Genomic DNA, 19358 nt, shown 5'->3' with positions numbered 1-19358 from the left:
CAGTGTCCAGGGCCCGCCACTGTGCTTGGCACATAATGGAAGTTACATGAATAAGCCAGAAAGCTCCATCTGGGTCCCTCCCCTAATCCCCTAGGATTGTACGTGTTCCCATTATCTTATCATACATATTTCTTGTCTCTTATACCGAATTAAAGGCAGGTTTCATGTTTTACTCAGTTTTGTAGCCTCCCTAACAACCATGAAAGGAAGAAACTATAATTATTGACTGTCTATTGTGTGCCAGTAGTGATTTCAATATATTATCTCACTTTTAAATAATTTAATTTAATTCTCATAGTAGGTTGATAAGGTAGGCATTAACATCCCTGAATTACAAACGAGGGAACTGAGATTCAGGGAAATAAAGTAATTGAATTTAACCAAGTTTACAAAGCCAGTAAGTGGTAATGCTAGGATTTCAGTCCCTGTCTGCTGGCTCTAAGACCAATGCCTTTCTTTTTCGTTGTTGCTTTTTGTTTTTTAACAGCACATAGGATACTGCCTTAGCCTAGCAGGTGTCAGGAACTCTGCTGAACTAAGACTTGAATTTAATCACAGTGAATCAAATCTGTGCAAGCCTGTTCCCAACTATGTGAAGTGCATATACTGCTACCCTCCCATTTGATTGTTTGGATGAAATGCTTCTGGAAACATATACTGAGCACTAGCAACACACTAGGCACAGCACTAGGTATTGGGCTGAAGGCAGGCTCCCTCAAGAAACGTTCAGCCTAGTGAGATAACAGACTGTAACAGTGATAATAAATGTGATTTGTGCAATGGCAAGACAGAAGACAAAAGCTTAGGTTGGCCTGCAGTGGTGTTGAGGAACTTCTGAGTATTTTATAAAGGAGGAATGGGAGTTAGCTAAGCCAAACAAGAGGAGAGTACAGAGCAAATAGCATATGGTAATTCTGCACTAAGGTACAGAATTGCAGGCAAGACAGGCCTGGAACAAGGAGTATTTTGGTGGAGAAGGGCAAGGAGAGCAAGAGATTCTGAAGCTGGTCACTCTGTGTCTACATCACGAACCTAAGGCCATTACTGGCTACCAGCCATTGCCCCTGCACAAGCGTACTTTGGCTTAGACGACAGCTAGGACTCTCTTCACCCAAGAAATGAGTTAGAGAAACAGCTGGCAGCATCTGTATCTGTCTATTCTAGGGATATAAGAGATGAAGGATAAACATGGGGTCCGCATTTTCCCGATGTGTAGGAAATAATAAACAAGCAATTGGGCAAACCCACATGGTGATGTCCTCTGCCTAGGGTGGGCTGTGGCTGCCCTCAGCAGGCCAGGAAGGTGCAGCCTGGCTTTACACCTATGTTCTTGATGTGCCCCTGGAGCAGAGGGCCATAGGGAAGCGATGTGAGCTGTAAACAGAACCAGGCCATGTTCAGAACCACTTTCTTTCTTTTTTTTTTTTTTTTTTTTTTTCTTCATTTTTCAAGAGTGTTTATTAAAATAGGCAGTAATGGGGTGAAGAGTTCTGCCCACTCTGGGCCACACGGTGGGAAACTGAAAATGTCAGTTGGGTTCACCCAGTTCAAGTTTTCCTCTTTGCTATGCCTGAAAATGTTATTTAATTTGAGACTTTGTTTAACCAACCAAAGAATGGCAGAGAATTGAGCCAACCGTGTAATGAACTAATTATATGTAACTTAGTCAATAATAAATTTATATGCATCTGTATTCATCACATGCAAAAAACAAATCCAGTAGGGTGCTGATATTATCAGTTCCTTCTTCCTCTAGGACTTAAATAAAATCCTCAAGTCAAGTTCTGTCTTGCTCTAGCCCAGATCTTTCTCTGTTTTCCCATGCTGTTGTGTTGTGCATTAATTCCCTCCCACATCCCACTGCAGCCACCATCCCATGTGATCTTCACCAAACCACTGTGGACTGGACACTTCCACATATTCAAACTGTCTATCCCATCCTTTAAATATAGCTAACCTGCCTGCCCCTTGTACTGAAATGTACATAAAAGTCAGCTGAAATCAACTATGTTTACTTCTAAGGCTGGTCCCCACACATTTCTTTTATCTTTTGCTCCTTGCTTACCTCTCCAGCTCTCCACTCCAACTGTGCTCTCTCCAATGCATTCTTCACACTGCTGTCTGGATGATTTATCTAAAATTCAAATGCAATTATATCACTCCTCTGCCAGAACCCTTCAGTGGTTTTCAGATCCTTTCAAATGACATCCAAACTCCTGAAGCATTTAGAGCAAGGCCATTCATGAGCCAGCTTCTTCCTACCTCCCTGGCATCGTCTCCTAACTTTCCCCTTGACAGTTTGTGACACAGCAATGCTGAATTAGTTATGACTCTCCAAACACACAATGTTATTTAATGTTTCTGAGTCTGGTCTATGGCTATACCACCCTGAATGCACCCAATCTTGTCTGATCTCGGAAGCTAAGCAGGGTTGGGCCTGGTTAGCACTTGGATGGGAGTCTGCCAGAACAGTCCTTTCTACTCTATTTTGCCTTACACATATGATCAGCCTTTAACATTCTCTCAACTATCCCCTTCTCTGAGACCTTCCTAGACAGAACGCATCTCTGGGCTGCCTCTGTGTCTTGTTCAACATCTGCTGTTGACCTGTCTGTACATTTCCAAGACCTATTTGCTTATAGGAACTCAGTCTTATCACTGAATGGCACAGGGCCTAAGACAGAATAGGTGCTTAGTCAGTGCTCTTTGAATCAATGTCCAATTACGCATCCTCCCCATCATTTAAGGGACTCGTGTTTCAGCCACAGCCATGCTGATAACTGCCTCCTGATTGGCTTTCCCAGGTCGGGCCAATCACTGGTCTGCGATCATCGGAGGATCCCACTCCAAGAATTATGTACTGTGGGAATATGGAGGATATGCCAGCGAAGGCGTCAAACAAGTTGCAGAATTGGGCTCACCCGTGAAAATGGAGGAAGAAATTCGACAACAGGTAAGACAAAAAAATCACAGAATGACCAAATAACAGAAATGCAGTCAAAGCACTCCTTAGATATCTTTCCCAGGGGCTTGAAATTTGCAGTACAATGTGATGGAAGAAAATCTATTTGCTGAGTTTGGGGGTTTTATGTTAAGTAGAGGACAGACAGAGGCACATATATCCATTTTGTTGTCTCAGATTGTCCCTGACTGCATTCATGTTTTCTTCAGCCTGTGCTAAATGCTGCTGCTGTGGCCACATTGTTGGGATGCCTTGTCTCTAGTCTCCTGAGAGTCAAAGCCGTGAATTAAGGTTTTCTTACTGTGATCTTTGAGAGGGTCAGAGGAGTAATAGTCAAGCTGTCCAGCCAAATCCCCAAAATAAATGTTTGTGTATTGGCACGTGCTTTTTGCAACTATGTCTTGAGGTACTTGATAAATTAGTCGTTCGTTCATCATAATCATTATGGACTGAGGCATCTTCTGTGTCCTATGTTGTATGGGCCCAGGAGCAGTCCCATTATCTAGGCCTTCACTGATACCTCTGTGAGATAAGGGAGAAAAAGTCCATAATTCTTGTCAATTCATTTGACTGACAGTGCCATCATCCTTCATCAAAAGCCTAATCAGGTTGACACCAGAGAGAGGCTAATGAGAGAACCTTGGAAGAAGAGCCGCGTGGCTCAGTGGTGGTTTGCTGCAAGATGGGGCAGTGCAGCTTTAGCCATCACTACCCACAAAAGCCCATCCAGCCTGAGAGAGCACATGGCAGCATGTCCCACTGCCCACCAAGTGCTCTGGAGGAAGTAAGGAAAGAGCAAAGCATGCTTGGGATGTGATCATTTTACAACACAGGTCACTGAGAGGCTGTTGCCTTCCCTATGCTCCTGTCCCACATCTCCTGAGACAATGCAGGAGGCTAAGGAAACACCAGGGACCCCATCTCACAGTGTGCATGTGCCCAGAGGCCTGAGCAGCACAGCAGGGCAAGCACAGCTGAGGCCCGCAGTGCTCCCTACCATCTGGACTCCAGGCTGCCCACGAACCCTAAATTGGATGCAACAAAGGTCACTCTGACTCCTGCTATAAATCCCCTGAGGAATCAGTTTGGACTAGAGTCAAAAAATGCCCCAGAATGAGCTTATGTTTCTTATTAATTTGATTTGAAGTCTTTCCTCCTTTCTTGGAAAAAAAGATGTTTGACCAGATGTTTTAAGAGTGCATGCTATTCATCCAAGATGAGCTATCTAACTATGCTCTGTTTCTCTGACTCTGGCTGCCATGCCTCATAATTGGCATCACTCCTTCAGACTATGGCAAAGTCATGCAGGGCTCCATATTGGTGCTAGTCTGTCTGGCCTATCATGGGGGAACCATTGTTTGGGATCCTGGAGGTCCACATTCCCAGTTCTCAGGTATGGAATTACGCCTTCCTGATTTGTCAAGCTCCATGGTGTGGAATCTTGACAACCTTTTGTTACAAATAGTAGTTGAAATACTAAAGTTTGCCAGTTAATTACATCAGGGTCAAGGGCATCTTCATAATAATGTCAGTCTCACTTGTTGGCTTTCTTGAGAGGTTTCTGGAAAAGAAAGAATCCCACAGGAATCATACATAACTGGAACTATATTGTGCTGGTGAACATTATCTGACATGTGTCATAGCAATAAAAAGATTGAAAACTCATGGATGGGATCCCCCACCACCACCACTGCCAGCCTCAGAATGTCCCTCTTAGGAAAAAGTTGTTTGGTATGTTCTTAATCAGCGTGCCTGTGATTGGCTTGTATTACCACACAGGCAATGTCTGTCTGCCTATCCTAGCTGGCTAGTGTTTCAGACATACAGTCGTAATAATAAGTTTAATTATGGGTACCACACATGGGAATGAGCAAGTCTCAGTGCCTGTCACCACCTTTCAGGCCCCCTGGGTGCTGGATATCTACTTTTAGCCCCCCTCACATCTAGGCTGAGAGGATGCTATTATTATCCCAGTTTTACAGATAAGGAAACCAAGGTATGGTCAACCGCAGAGAATACCAGGACTTAAACCTAAGTCTGTCTGGCTCCAAAGCCCAGACAGTACTAGATGAATAATCTGCTCCATGTAAGCCTGGGGCCACTTGTTCAATACTTGTTGAGAATCTCAAGATGGCAATACCGTGAATTTCATAGCATGGGGTCCTGTGAGATTGCACGGGTCACCTGCCCATGAAGCTAGGCCTACCTTTATACTTTCCCTGTCCCACACAGCTGCCCCACAGAGAAACTCTGAATCTGGCCTCTGCTAACAGTGCCTCAGGTTCCCTAGCTCCTGGGGAAGTCAGTTGGATAGGGTGATTTCAGGATTCCAAATAACTCGTCTTTCTAAATATTGTTCTCCACAAGCACACAATTGATTATATTTTTTTGTAAGTCAGGTAAGAAATAACATTAAAAGAAGCAAGAATATGAATCCTCCTAGAATACAAAAGTGTCCTCTGAATAACCAGAAATTTGTTTGAAAACATCTGCAAACTAACACAGTGTTCTCAGGTTTTAATACTTTATATCCTACCAATCACTCTGTCAAAGAACCTGAGTCCAGCCATGATGAAAATAAAAAGCCCTCTTTTCTCAAGAAAGACATTTATATGCTTACCAGCATTCTCTTATTATAAACTTACAGCTCACTGCAAGTTTCAAGGGCATGAAGAATCACAATAGATATTGTTGGAGGTAAATTTTATGTTAATGGCTTTCAAGCACAAATGAACAAAAATACTAATCCCATTAATAGTGGAAGTTATAGTAATACTGTTGCATATAAATTTTAATGTACTATAACTGCAAAACACCAAGAAAATTAATGAAAAATTACAGCAGAATTATTGGCAGTAGTGACACTAGTGGCTGCGGCTGGGGAAGGCCACAATGCTCACCCCTTCGTGGAAGGACACAGGCAAATGTGTCCTGGTGGCCAGGACACCTGGGGACTGGGAATTAGAAATACTGAGCTATGGCTAGCCTGGCAGGTCACAAATGGGTAATCCAAGGCAGGCGGGGCCTGTAGGAAATGGTAGATCACACTTGTAGGTTGGTGTGGGAGTGGAAAGTGAGCTTATGAATACTCGTTATGAAAACACTTCATCCCACTAAGACCATTTCTACTTCAGTAAGCCCATATTTCTGGCATGTTTACTAAGTGTCTGGTTCTCTGCTGGATGCTGGCCCAAAGATGATGCCCCTTTCACTCAGTTATTCAGGCTACAATCCTTGATCTCTCCACACCCAAACTTGTGCCTTCTCTTTTAAATTCATCCAGTTCAATCGGCCCTCATCACCACCTCCTTCTACTTATCTCTTGCCTAAATTGCTGCACTAGCCTCTTGATGTCCCTGCCTCTGATTCTCCTCCTATTGCCCACGCTGCCCCAGGGCCATCTTTATAAAAAACAAATCAGATCATGCCACTCCCCCACTTAAAATGTTTAATAGCTTCTCCTTGACCCTAAGATAAAGTCCAAATTCCTTATCATAGCCTGAATACCCTCTATGTCCTGGCCTTGTCTTACCTCTCCAATTTTATTTCTTGCTGCAACTCTAAGATTTGGGCATACAGAACCTCTTTCAGTCTGCGCAAAAGGTCCATGCACTTCTTGCCTCTGGACCTTCTCTCAGCCAGGACATCTTCCAGCAGCCTTCTAACTGGTGAACTCCTATTCATCCCTCAGGACTTAGCTTAGATGTTGCTTCTTCCAGGAGGCTTTCCCTGATTCTGTACTAAATTGATCTTGCCAGGTGCTCTCCCAGCACTTTGTACTTCTCCTATTGTTAGCATCATCACACTTACGTATTTGTTTGATGTCTCTCCCTCACTAAACAACAAGGTTTAAAGCTGCCCTTCCCACTATTATATCCCCTGAGCTTGGCATAGTATTGGATGCTTCCTAAATGTTTCTTGAATATATAGTTTGTTCATTCAATAACTTTATAAATATTTATTGAACTTATTAGTTTATTCATTTGGTAATTTTACTGAACACCTACTATATGCTAGGCACTGGAGATGCAGCAGTAATCAAGCAAACTCCTTTCCTTCATGAGCCTACATCCTAACAGTGGAGAAAAGGAAAACATGTAAAATATATAAATATATATTTAAGTGAAAAGAAACCAACAAGGGTGGTGGTGACATAAAGAGGATTAGGAGTAGGGAGGGGCCTGTTTTAGATAAACTGGTCAGGGAAAGTCTCCCTAACAAGTGACCATGAAGCAGAAACCCAAAAGTCAAGTGTAGGGGAAAATCATTTCAGATGGTAACAACAGCACGTGCAACGGGCCTGTGGGAGAACATACCTTATTGTGCTTAGAACTAAAAAAAGACTAGTGTGATACAAGGATAGTGAGGGGATTGTGGCACAAAAGGAGGCTGGAGAGTTGAATGCAGGACCACTTTGTCTCTACTCAGACGAAATTCACAGACAAAGTGGGAGAGGCACATACATGACTATTTCCATGTAAGGTACTTATTTCCTTAGGGGAATCTGTGCATCCGTCGGGGAAATGTGGACACACATTTGGGCAGGGCTTTGTTGGGTTTCCTCTCTGCTGGAGTTCTCCCTTTCTAATCCACATCTGCTTCTTTCCACTATTCTAGTCCTTCATTAGGGCTACTTTTATCTCTTCAATAATTTTAAATATGTCTAATTGTCTCTTTCAGATTATTCTATTTTCTCATAATCTTAGAGACTACTTTTCCTTTTCATTGAACCTGCTCTCTCAGTGACATTAGTCTCTTCTTTGGGTTTAAATTATTTGATCATCATTAGTGGTACTTGTTTTGTTTTTCTGAGATGGAGTTTCTCTCTTGTCACCCAGGCTGGAGTGCAGTGGTGCAATCTTATCTCACTGCAACCTCCGCCTCCTGGGTTCAAGCGATTCTCCTGCCTCAGCCTCCTGAGTAGCTGGGATTACAGGCGCCTGCCATCATGCCCAGCTAATTTTTGTATTTTTAGTAGAGACGGGGTTTTACCATGTTGGTCAGGCTGGTCTCGAACTCCTGACCTCAGGTGATCCACTGGCCTTGGCCTCCCAAAGTGCTGGAATTACAGGCATGAGCCACCACACTCAGCCTCAGCAGTTTTTTTTCTTTTTCTTTTTTTCCTGTTGGAGGAAAAAAGGTTCAAGTGATGGTGTCTTTCCAGTGACTTTGTATTTTCTTCCCCTGGTCCCACCCAAGTTTTTGTGTCCTTTCTCAGATTGGAATTGCCCACTGCACAGCTAGTATACATCTGGACCCTGCATTAACACATGAGAGCGATTGGGAGTTCCATTTCTTGGAGATGTCTCAGGCAGAAGCAAGCTTCCTTGCCATGTTCCCGAATGCTTGATGGAGGGTTTTCTCATGCCCTATTCACAAACAGGGCAGCCCTTTAAAACATCCAACTGTATGCAGGCGTGCCCCCCCCCCATGCCCCACTTCTCACTGGCTCAAGATTTCCCCTTCTCTCCATGCGTGGGCTTCTAAACCCCTGCCTCCAGCTCCTGGGACCTGTATTCCAGTCCAGGGCCCCAACAGCTCACCACGCACTAGCTCCTGGTTACTGTTCTGAGTTAGACTTTCCTCCCCATTTCTGGCATCTGGGCAGTTTTTCTAAACTCATTTACATATTTTTGTAATGTGTTTTGTTATATTTGTCCAGCATTTCTATCTGTTTGTAGAAGGAGAGAGAACTTTTTGTGTCAGTTCAGTTTTCCACATTTTCAGGTATCCAACTAATATCTGTAGCACCTAACAAATACCTGAATTGATGACAAGCAAGCCATGAATGGTTCTTGCATAAAACTCTAAGCTTTGAAGAGCCACCCATTTATTAAAAATCCATTAGAAAAATCATTCAAACTTTTATATTTCTGTGGATTCAAGGCTTTCCTGACCATAAGAGGTCAGATAATGGTGGACCCTAATACAGGCATTGATTATTTCACCTTCAGGAGACCTTGCTTTGGAGGATGACTTGAACCAGCCCACAGGATTATCACACCGCCTGTGGCATGAGAAGCAATAGACAAGCAGATGTTCTTTTTCTTTAAAGTTGAAACAGTTTATATGGCTCCAGGAACTGGAAGAAAAGGTTTGAGAATTTTCTTTTCTCATCTCCTTTAAATCATTGGAGATGACATATGTCTACTAAACTATTGTTTTTTTCTGATTTTTGATTTTCTAAATTTTTAATCACTTTTCTTTAATTAAAACCATGGCCTGACTTCGAGTGTTTTCTATGATTCATGACATGCTGCCTCATCCGGTTTGGAAAAACCACACATAAACACACACACACCCCACCAGCTTTTATTTATAATAATAAAGGTCCAGTGATCTTCCATGCTTATGAGAAGTAGTGATGTATAATGTCTAAAAGCATTGCCTCTGAATCAAGATTTCCTGAGTTCAAATCCTGGCTCCATCCCCTGCTTACTGTGTGACTTTGGGCAAGTTACTTAACCCCTCTGTGTCTCAGTTCCCTCTTCTATGAGATGAAAATGGCAATTATGCCAACCTCATAGAGTCATTTTGAGGACTAAGTGAGCTGATAAGTAAAATGCTTGGAGCAGAGCCTGCCCTTAGAAAGAGATTGCTGGATGTTAGCTATCATTACCATGTTTTCATTCTTCAGCCTCTGTTTCCTTATCAGTAAAATGAGGGGTTTGTCCTAAGACCTAAGAGCCCCTGCAGGACTAGAAAATTTAATGTTTCAAGTTCGTGTCATTTCTCAGCGTGAAAAGGTCCAGAGGATGAGGCCACAACTCCTTTACCATCTACTTCAACTACTTCTGCATCCCCAGGCTCTGCCCCAGCCTGCCCCTCCTATCCCCACTTGACAGTGTCATCTCTCAATTTGCCCTAATATTTTTTTCCCAAAGTTGACCATAAGCAATTAAGGGTATAAATTGAGCCTTCAAATATAGAAAGAGCTACAGTAAAACTCCACACCCATTCCCAACTCACTGCTTTGCGCATGCTCCCTCCCTTCCTTGGAACAGCCTCGTCAGGATGCTTGCTAGAGCTAGTTCAATGCCACCTCCAGAACAGCCCTAGAGGCAGCCATGGAGCACATCTTCCTGAATGTAGCAGGACACAAGCCAAGGGGCAGAAATGTGGCTCCCAACCTAAGGAGAGAGGTGGTTTAGTGAAGTCTAGTTTGATTGTAACAGGAACCCACTGAAACTAACTTAAGAACAAAGGAAACTTTATTGTGGAAAGAAAGTAGGACACATGAAAACACAAGTTTGTGCAGAGTACAAAAAGCCTCACGAGAGCTGGAACTGGAAGGCATCAGGCTGAGACAACCATTAACTCTCTCTCCCTCCTCCACACTGCCCCCAGTGTCAGGTGGTCTTTTCCATGCCCTTCCATGTGAATCTCTCCCTGACTATTTCTCAACAGAGCTGCTGCCTCTGCTTACTTGGGTTGCACATGGCCCCAAATGGTAGCCATAGGATCTTCCTCCTTGGCTTCTCACAGCTAGCTGAGCAGTTTTGGTGACTCTTAGTTGAAGCACCAGAAAAACAGTTTGATCACTGGATAGCCTGGGCAATGGTGACCCCTGCATCAGATATCTACCCTTACTCCAATCCAGTGGCCACCTCTATGTAAAGAACCATCTGGCCTGTTATCGTATCCAGTGGCTGTGAGCAGGGCGTTTATACTAAAAAGGGAACTGAAGGCCTGGGCATGGTGGCTCATGCCTGTAATCCCAGTATTTCGGGAGGTTGAGGTAGGCAGATCACCTGAGCTCAGGAGTTCAAGACCAGCCTGGGCAACACAGTGAGCCCTTATCTCTACAAGAAATACCAAAAATTAGCCAGGCATGGAGTTGCACGCCTGTAGTCCCAGCAGTTGGGGGACTAAGGTGGAAGAATCACTTGATCCGGGAGGCAGAGGCTTTAGTGAGCCATGATCACACCACTGCACTCCAGCCTGGGCAACAGAGTCAGACCCTGTTTCCAAAAAAAAAAAAAGCCACGGGAAACTGAAGGTAGAAGATAAATGTATATTTCAGGGCAGCAGTGGATGGGCAAAAATTAGACTGAGTTGCAGGGCCCTAGCCAAAGGACAGGAGCTCAGGGCAGGATTTCAGTCCTATAGAAGAGAGGGGCACTGAAGAGAGAAGTTCTGGAGCACTAAAGAAAGAAGAGGGAAGATCAGCAGAAACCCAGAGTTCAGAGCTGCACCAATTGGGTGACAAAATGCTGGGTCTAGAGTTTGGTTTAGCAATTGAGATGGGATCAAGGGACATTACTAGGCCTAAACACAAGGATATGGAAAGGCAGAGGTCAGAGAAAGAGTATGGGGCCCCAAAGCACTGTTAAGGCCACTTATTTACCCTTGCCACCTGCTGCCTTAAGAACCATGAAAACAGTAGAGAACCTGTACTTCTTAAGTCTCTGACCTTGAGTAGGTCACCTAAGCTCACTGAGCCTTAGATTTTACCTTTGAAAAACAATAATGAGAATATGAATTACCTCTGTTGGTTATGAAATAATACGTGTACAAAGCATGGCTTGGAGTATGAGCTCATTATTACTCTTATTATTGCAACAAAAAAAATAAATTGGAAGGACTTAGAACACTTTTTTCCTCCCATCTTCTAAAAGGGTATTTCGGTTTTATTGGGTGGGAATACAATGGAAAGAAGACATCAATTGGGCTAGGTAGAATCTACTAGAGAATAAAGACCAGGAAAAGGGAGAAAGAAAGATCCAAAGAAGACTTTTAGGCCAGGCGTGCTGGCTCACACCTGTAATCCCAGCACTTTGGGAGGCCAAGGCAGGCAGATCACTTGAGTTCAGGAGTTCGAGACCAATCTGGCCAACATGGTGAAACCCCATCTCTACTAAAAATACAAAAATTAGCCAGGCGTGGTGGTGGGCACCTGTAATCCCAGCTACTCAGGAGGCTGAGGCAGGGGAATCACTTGAACCTAGGAGGCAGAGGTTGCAGTGAGCTGAGATTGTGCCACTGCACTCTAGCCTGGGTGACAGAGCGAGTGAGACTCCATCTCAAATAATAATAATAATAATAATAATAATAATAATAATGAAAAAAGTAAAAACCCAAAGAAGACTTTGAGTAAACTTGATTTCTAAAAGAGGAAACCTCAAAAGAGAACTTTTAGCAGTATACTTTGCAGAATATTGTGTGATGTCATTTTCCCTTTGCTGCCTTCTCAAGAAACCTTCAGCAAAGACCTCTAATACTTTTTCAAGGCTTCTGGGAGTCAGATTGGGTCTATTTTTTTAGGTGCGTCACCCTGCTACAAATGGCCCCCAGGGGTGCCCAACCTTATTTGGGTTACATTGATGACACACACCTCCTTTGTTCTCCCCCACCTCATTCAAGGCTTAATTTCATGTAGTATGGGTAAGTGGGCACTTGTGGTTGGTAGAAATAAAATGACACTCAGAGTGGTGATAGGGTAAGGGGTCAAATAAAGATTCTGTCACAGATACTCGATACAGAAATTAAGACATTGTTTGAAAGGTATGATTTGAGTCATATGAAACCTCTTGTTTGCTTTCAGTTGAGTCTTCAAACAAATCCAGATCACAGTAGGACAAGCTGCCAAAGTGATTTCCTGATGCCTGTTCTTTAATAAAACTGGCACAGGCTGCCTTTGCTGGAAGGGTATAGAGCTGGCCTCTTAGCATTACTTCTTAACCTCTACAGTTTTATAAGACAGCATCATGATCCGTGGGAATTTTTCTGAAAATCTCTGTATGAGAGAAATGTAGGACAGTCTTATTCAAGACTTACAGAATATTTGACTCTCTAAAATATCTATTTTTACAGTAACTGAGCCAAAATATTGCAAATAGAAGGCAAATTTAAGTGAGAGATCATTAATATATTACCTTAAGATTTAGAAGACAATTTAGCAATATCTATCAAAATTATACATTTTCTTTTTTCTATTGTAGTAAAAGAAAACACATAATATTTACCATCTGAACCATTTTTAAGTGTACAGTTCAGGAGTGTTAGGTATATTCACATTGTTGTGTATATATTTTCCTTATATATCAACATAATAAAATAATTCTGTATCTAGGAATATGTCTTTCTGAAATAGTCTTGCACAAAAGTATATGAGGAAGAATATTCATTACAGTATTTTATTTTTAAGAGATGGAACAAGCAAACTTTCATCAATAGGGGACATATTAGAAACTCTGGATGCATTTAACGGGTCAAATACCGTGCAGCTATTAAAAAGAATAAGGCAGATTTGTGTGTACTGATACAGAATGCTCCCTGGTGTATATAGTTAGATGAGAAAAAAGCACAACAGTGTGTATAGCTTGATTCTATATATGAAAAATGGCAGGTTAGAGTGAAATGATTATATTCATGTATAGGATTATATATGCATAGAATATCTCTATGAACATACCCCAGAAACTCCTTGCCTCTAGAGCACACGGGGAGTAAGGGGCAGAACTGAAAGGTTCATTCACATTTTGCCATATGTCCTCTTGTATTGCTTGAATTTTACCATGAACGCAAATTACTTTACCTGTTTTTTTTTTTTTTTTTTTTTTTTGAGACAGAGTCTCTCTCTGTTGCCCAGGCTGGAGTGCAGTGGCACCGTGTTGGCTCACTGCAACCTCCATCTCTCAGGTTCAAGCAATTCTCCTGCCTCAGCTTCCCGAGTAGCTGGGATTACAGGCACCCACCGCCATGCCAGGCTAATTTTTACATTTTTAGTAGAGACGGGGTTTCACCATGTTGGCCAGGCTGGTCTCAAACTCCTGACCTCAGGTGATCCACCTGCCTTGGCCTCCCAAAGTGCTGGGATTACAGGCGTGAGCCACCACACCTGGCCTACTGTACCTTTTAAAAAGAATAATATTTAAATGAACAAAGAAAACTTTGATAAGAAACTAAATATTCCCCCCCAAAAAAATACTCCATAACTTAATCTGTAAATTTAAAGTGTTCCCTCAAAAATCTCAGATAATTTTTTAAAAATTATACAGGCTGATGCTATAGAAATAGAAAACTAAACAGTCAACAATAGCCAGAAAATGTTTGAAAAAGCATATAATGAAGGGGAGACTGGCTAAACTAGATACAAAAATGTTATAAAACAACATTAACTAAAACTGTGAAGCTAGAGAGTGAATACACAGATCAATAGAATCTAATAGAAAGTCCAGAAATAGACACAAATTCTTTGTAAGTTAAGTATATGAAAAAAGTATAATTTCATATCAGTTGGAAAAACACTAGATCCTTCAATAAGTGGTAATGGCACAACTGGAAGCCATGTGGAAAAAATATTTTTCTTCGTACCTTAATCCTGGAACCAATACAAGCTCCAAATATATCAAAAATTTAAATATTTTTAAATGAAAACATAAAAACATTAGAAGAAAACATGAAAGAACTTTTTTTTTTTTTTTTTTTTTGAGATGGAGTCTTGCTCTGTTGCCCAGGCTGGAGTGCAGTGGTGCAATCTTGGCTCACTGCAGCATCCACCTCCCGGGTTCAAGCAATTCTCCTGTCTCAGCCTCCCGAGTAGCTGGGACTACAGGCACCTGCCACCATGCCTGGCTTATTTTTGTATTTTTTTTTTAGTAGAGACAGGGTTTCTCCTTGTTGGTCAGGCTGGTCTCAAACTCCTGACCTCAGGTGATCCACCTGCCTTGGCCTCCCAAAGTGCTGGGATTACAGGCGTGAGTCACTGCACCTGGCTGGAACCATTTTTATAATCTAGAACAAAGTTTCTTCCAAGCACATGACAAAACCCAGAGATCATAAAAGGTTAATGAGGTAAACTAAAAACATTTCTTTTTTTGAGATAGAGTCTCACTCTGTTGCCCAGGCTAGAGTGCAGTGGCGCAAACTTGGCTCACTGCAGCCTCTGCCTCCAAGTTTCAAGTGATTCTCCTGCTTCAGCCTCCCAAGTAGCTCGGATTACAGGCGCCCACCACCAGCCTGGCTAATTTTTATAGTTTTAGTAGAGATGGGCTTTCACCATGTTGGCCAGGCTGGTCTCGAACTCCTGAACTCAAGTGATCTGCCTGCCTTGGCCTTCCAAAGTGCTGGTATTATAGGCATGAGCCTGGCCCAAAACATTTTTTAAATAGTGGAAAATACTATTTAAAAAGTGGAAAATACTACTTTAAATAGTGGAAAATACTAAGACTTTTTTTTTTTTGAGACGGAGTCTCGCTAAACAAAGGGCTAATTTTTTTTTTGGTATATAAAGAGCTTCTTATGGTCAGTTTTTAAAAGACCAACAAACCAATAGATCAAAACACATGGACAGGTCTCAGAAAAGGAAAATCAGATGGCTTTTAGATATTATAAATGATGTTCAACTTCGTTTACAATCATAGAAATACAAATTAGTTTCACAGAGCTACAATTTTTGATCTGTTAGACTTTTGATAACTATATTGTCAGAGGTGTAGGGAAACACCTTTCTACACTGGAGAGTGCTTTTTTCTGACTCAGCAGTTCAGTCAGAAATTTATATATGCAGATATACTCACATCTAGGCACATTCTATTTATTGAACATTGTAACACAAGAGTGGAACAAATTAAATATCCATGAATAGGGGACCAATTCAATAAAAATGAGATTTTGATATTAAACATTTCCAAGACAAATTGTTTCATTAAAAAAGAAAATGCAGCAGGGTACTCATGGTTGGTCCCATTCGTGCTATCTTTCTAAAGATGTGTACTTATGCCTCTTGAAGGGTGTATAATAAAAAAAAAATAAGTAAATAAATAAATAAATAAAAATAAAAAAATTTTTAAAAAAGAATATTAATAGTGGTTGCCTCTGGGGTGGAGAGTTAAGAGATTGTGGAAAACGAAGAGGGGGACCTTTCACTATATTCCCTTTGGTGCCTTTGGAATGTGGTACCATGTTTTTGTGTTATCTATTCAAAAAGTAATTATTTTATAGTTGAAATAAAAAAATTAAGCCAACCAACCAACAAACACCCAAGCTTAGGAACATTTAAACGATGCTGTATCTGAAAGCACATTGTGGGGTCTTGGTGGATCATTCTCCTCCTGGTGACCAAGAGAGCTACAGTCCACCTGTTATTTTAGGTGAGAAAACTGAGGCTCAGAAAATATACTTCACATGTGCAAATGCTAGTGGCAACACAGGACTTTTGACTTCCCTCCTGGTACTTTTTTCTGTCTCTGCTAAAAGAGAAGAGACATAGGCAGCCCTGAAAACGTCACTCTGGTGTATGTACTCCTCCAGTGTACTGAAACATTTACTTTTCACCAGATTGTGTCTCTGAGACAGTTTAGAGCTGAACTTTTCAATGAATACTTGCCATCTAGTGGTAAAAAAAGATGTGTGCACCCAGCATAGACTGCATTCATTCATTAATTCATGCATCAAACACCATACAGTCATGCACTGCATAACATTTCAATCAACGACAGACTGCATCCATGACAGTGGTCCCTTAAGATTATAATGGAGTTAAAAAATTCCCATTGCCTAGTATTCACTATACTGTAATTTCTATCATTATTTTAGAGTGTACTCCTACTAATTTTTTTTTAAGTTAGCTATAAAACAGGCTCAGGCAAGTCCTTCACAGGTATTCCAGAGGAAGGCATTGTTATCCTAGAAGCTGAGAGTTATGAGTTACTGCCCCTGAGGACCTTCCAGTGGGACAAGGTGTGGAAGTGGAAGTCAATGATGTTGATGATCCTGACCCTGTATAGGCTTAAGCACATTTTTTTAAATATGTGTGTTTACATCTTAGCTTTTAACAAAAAAGTTTAAAAAGTTAAAAAAAGAATTAAAAAGGCCGGTAGAATAGGGATATAAAGAATGAAAACATTCTTTTACAACATGCACTGTGTTGTTGTTTTAAGCTAAGTATTATTACACTCATTAAAAAGGTAAAAAAAGTGTATAAAGTAAAAAGTTACAATAAGCTAAGTTTAATTTATTATTGAAGAAAAGTGTTTTTATAAATTTAGTGTAGCCTAAGTGTACAGTGTTTATTAAGTCTACAGTAGTGTGCAGTAATGTCCTAGGCCTTCACATTCACTCACCACTCACTGACTGACACAGAGTAACTTCCAGTCCTGCAAGCTCCATACAGGTGTACCATTTGTTATCTTTTATACCTTATTTTAATGGTACCTTGATATGTTTAAATATACAAATACTTACCATTGCATTATAATTGCCTATGGTATTCAGTACAGTCACATGCTGTACAGGTTTATAGCCTAAGAACAATAGGCTATACCATATAGCCTAGGTGTGTAGTAGGCTAGACCCTCCAAGTTTGTGTAAGTACCCTCTATGATGTTTACACAATGAAGAAATTGCCTAATGACACATTTCTCAGAGCATATCCCCATTGTTAAGTGAGGCATGACTGTATTTGGGAAATCACTTGTCCTTAAGGCACTCCTAGTCTCTTGGGAAAGACTGACAGAAAAACAGGTGATTACACCAGTATGTTGAAGAGACAACTGCACTCCCATGTTTGTTGTGGCATTATTCACAATAGCCAAGATATGGAATCAACATAAGTGTCCATCAACAAATCAATGAATAAAGAAAAAGTGGTGTATATACACAAATAGAATACTATCTAGCCATAAAAAGGAATGAAATGCTGTCATTTGAGGCAATGTAGATGTGCTTGGTTGACATTTTGTTAAGTGATAATAAGCCAGGCATGGAAAGATAAATATCACATGCTCTCAGTCATATGTGGGAGCTGAAAAAGTTGATCTCATAGAAGTGGAGTGTGGAATAGTGGTTACTGGAGACTGGGAGTCAGGGGATGGTGAGAGGTCAGTTAATGGATGCAAGATTGCAACTAGATAGAAGGAATAAGTTCCAATGTCACTGGAGCATGACTGTAATTAACAACAATCTACAGTATGTTTTCAAATATAGCTAGAAGAGCAGATTTTGAATGTTCTCAACACAAAGAAACAATAAATGAGGTGATATGCATGCAAATTACCCTTTGATTATTATACATTGTGTACATGTATCAAAATATCACACTATACCCTATAAATATGTACAAAATTATGTGTAAACTAAAAATAATAATAAAAGAAAAAAGAATAGAAAAATGGGGAAAAAAAGACCCATGGTGAGCGTGAAACTAAAAAAATAGAATAGAAAATGTCTCATTAATGTTTTCATTATATTGATTACCTGCTGAAATGATAATCATTTGTGAAAAAGAAAAATAGGTGATTCCACTACAGTGCAACTAAGGCTAGGAAAGTCAAGTACAGGACACAGGGAGCACAGTGTAGGGCTTAACCTTGCCTTGGGAAATTGCTGGTATCAGGAGCAACACTGAACTCACTTTTCTGGATTCTCAGTAGATGCTAAAATTACCTCCTTTCTTGTCTTCCTCTTGCTGGACCCCATCAGGACCAGGATAGCAGTTTTTGTTGTTACCTTCTCTGTGTCTGAGGATGGACTCATTAACTGATCATGTTAGGAAGGCAGCCAGTGTATGCCCTTTGGCTACATGGAGTAGCTGTTCCAAGAGCTGAATCCGTGCCACTGTTGCATCTGGTCTGCAGATCTGTTTTCCAAAGAGCCATATGCGAATGCATTGTTCATTTCCCACCTCTGGTCAGAACATCTGTGGAATGTCCCTCCTGCCCATGTAGTTTTTCAGCTCTGTTATCCTGAAGCTCTCTCAAAGGTTAGCCTTTCATTCTCCAAGCAAACAAGTTCTTGTAGCCCATAGAAGATGTCCTCCATAGAAACCAAAGCAGTCCACCCAGTCCGCCTAGCAATCCTCCTAGAATGAAAGGTGCCTAAAGTGGTAGGGGGTGGACCTGCAAAGAAAGGTGGAGTCCTTTCATAAATGAACTTAAATACCAGGCTGCAGAGATGCAGAGATTACAAGTAGACCTAAAGTAATTAGGAAGCCATTGAGGGTTTCTGAGCAAGGAAGCGACCAGAGACCAACGTATTTCTTCATTCAACAAATAATTGTCAACATCTACTGTGTACAAAGCTCTGATTGAGACCCTGTGCTACAGACCCCAGCACAGAGATAAATAAGACCCAGGGTGGGAGACATGTCATCCTCCTGGGTTATAACGCCTTCTACCTCCATGCAACAGCTTAAAGTTTTTGTCTCAGAGAAGGAAAGAAATGTCAGAGCATAAGAAATTAGTGACAGAAATTATAAACTATAAATCACAGTTCTAATTGTTCAATAATCATGTAAGCATAGCATTTTTCTTTAACATAGTAATATACAAATCAAAGATAAAACAGGAGCCCCATCTCATAGAGAGATAGTCTGCTGCCTCTTCAGATTCTACCCCAACATTTTAACATGTCCTTTTGACAGTGTGGAGCCAATAAGATTTCCGTCCCTAGAAGA

General features: G+C 41.2%; 1 protein-coding gene across 1 annotated transcript in view; it reads left to right on the top strand.

Moving 5' to 3' along the window:
• Positions 1–19358, top strand: part of SPON1 (spondin 1) — a 310818-nt gene that overhangs the window by 177373 nt on the left and 114087 nt on the right. The window contains exon 6 of the mRNA XM_002822007.4: positions 2805–2953. Coding sequence (XP_002822053.3) covers positions 2805–2953 — 149 coding nt within the window. The remainder of the gene's footprint in view (positions 1–2804; positions 2954–19358) is intronic.

The sequence above is a fragment of the Pongo abelii genome, chromosome 9 (assembly GCF_028885655.2).
Source record: "Pongo abelii isolate AG06213 chromosome 9, NHGRI_mPonAbe1-v2.0_pri, whole genome shotgun sequence".
Lineage (NCBI taxonomy): Eukaryota > Metazoa > Chordata > Mammalia > Primates > Hominidae > Pongo > Pongo abelii.
Note: the sequence above shows the minus strand (reverse complement) of the source record. Positions and strands in the feature narration are given on the sequence as shown.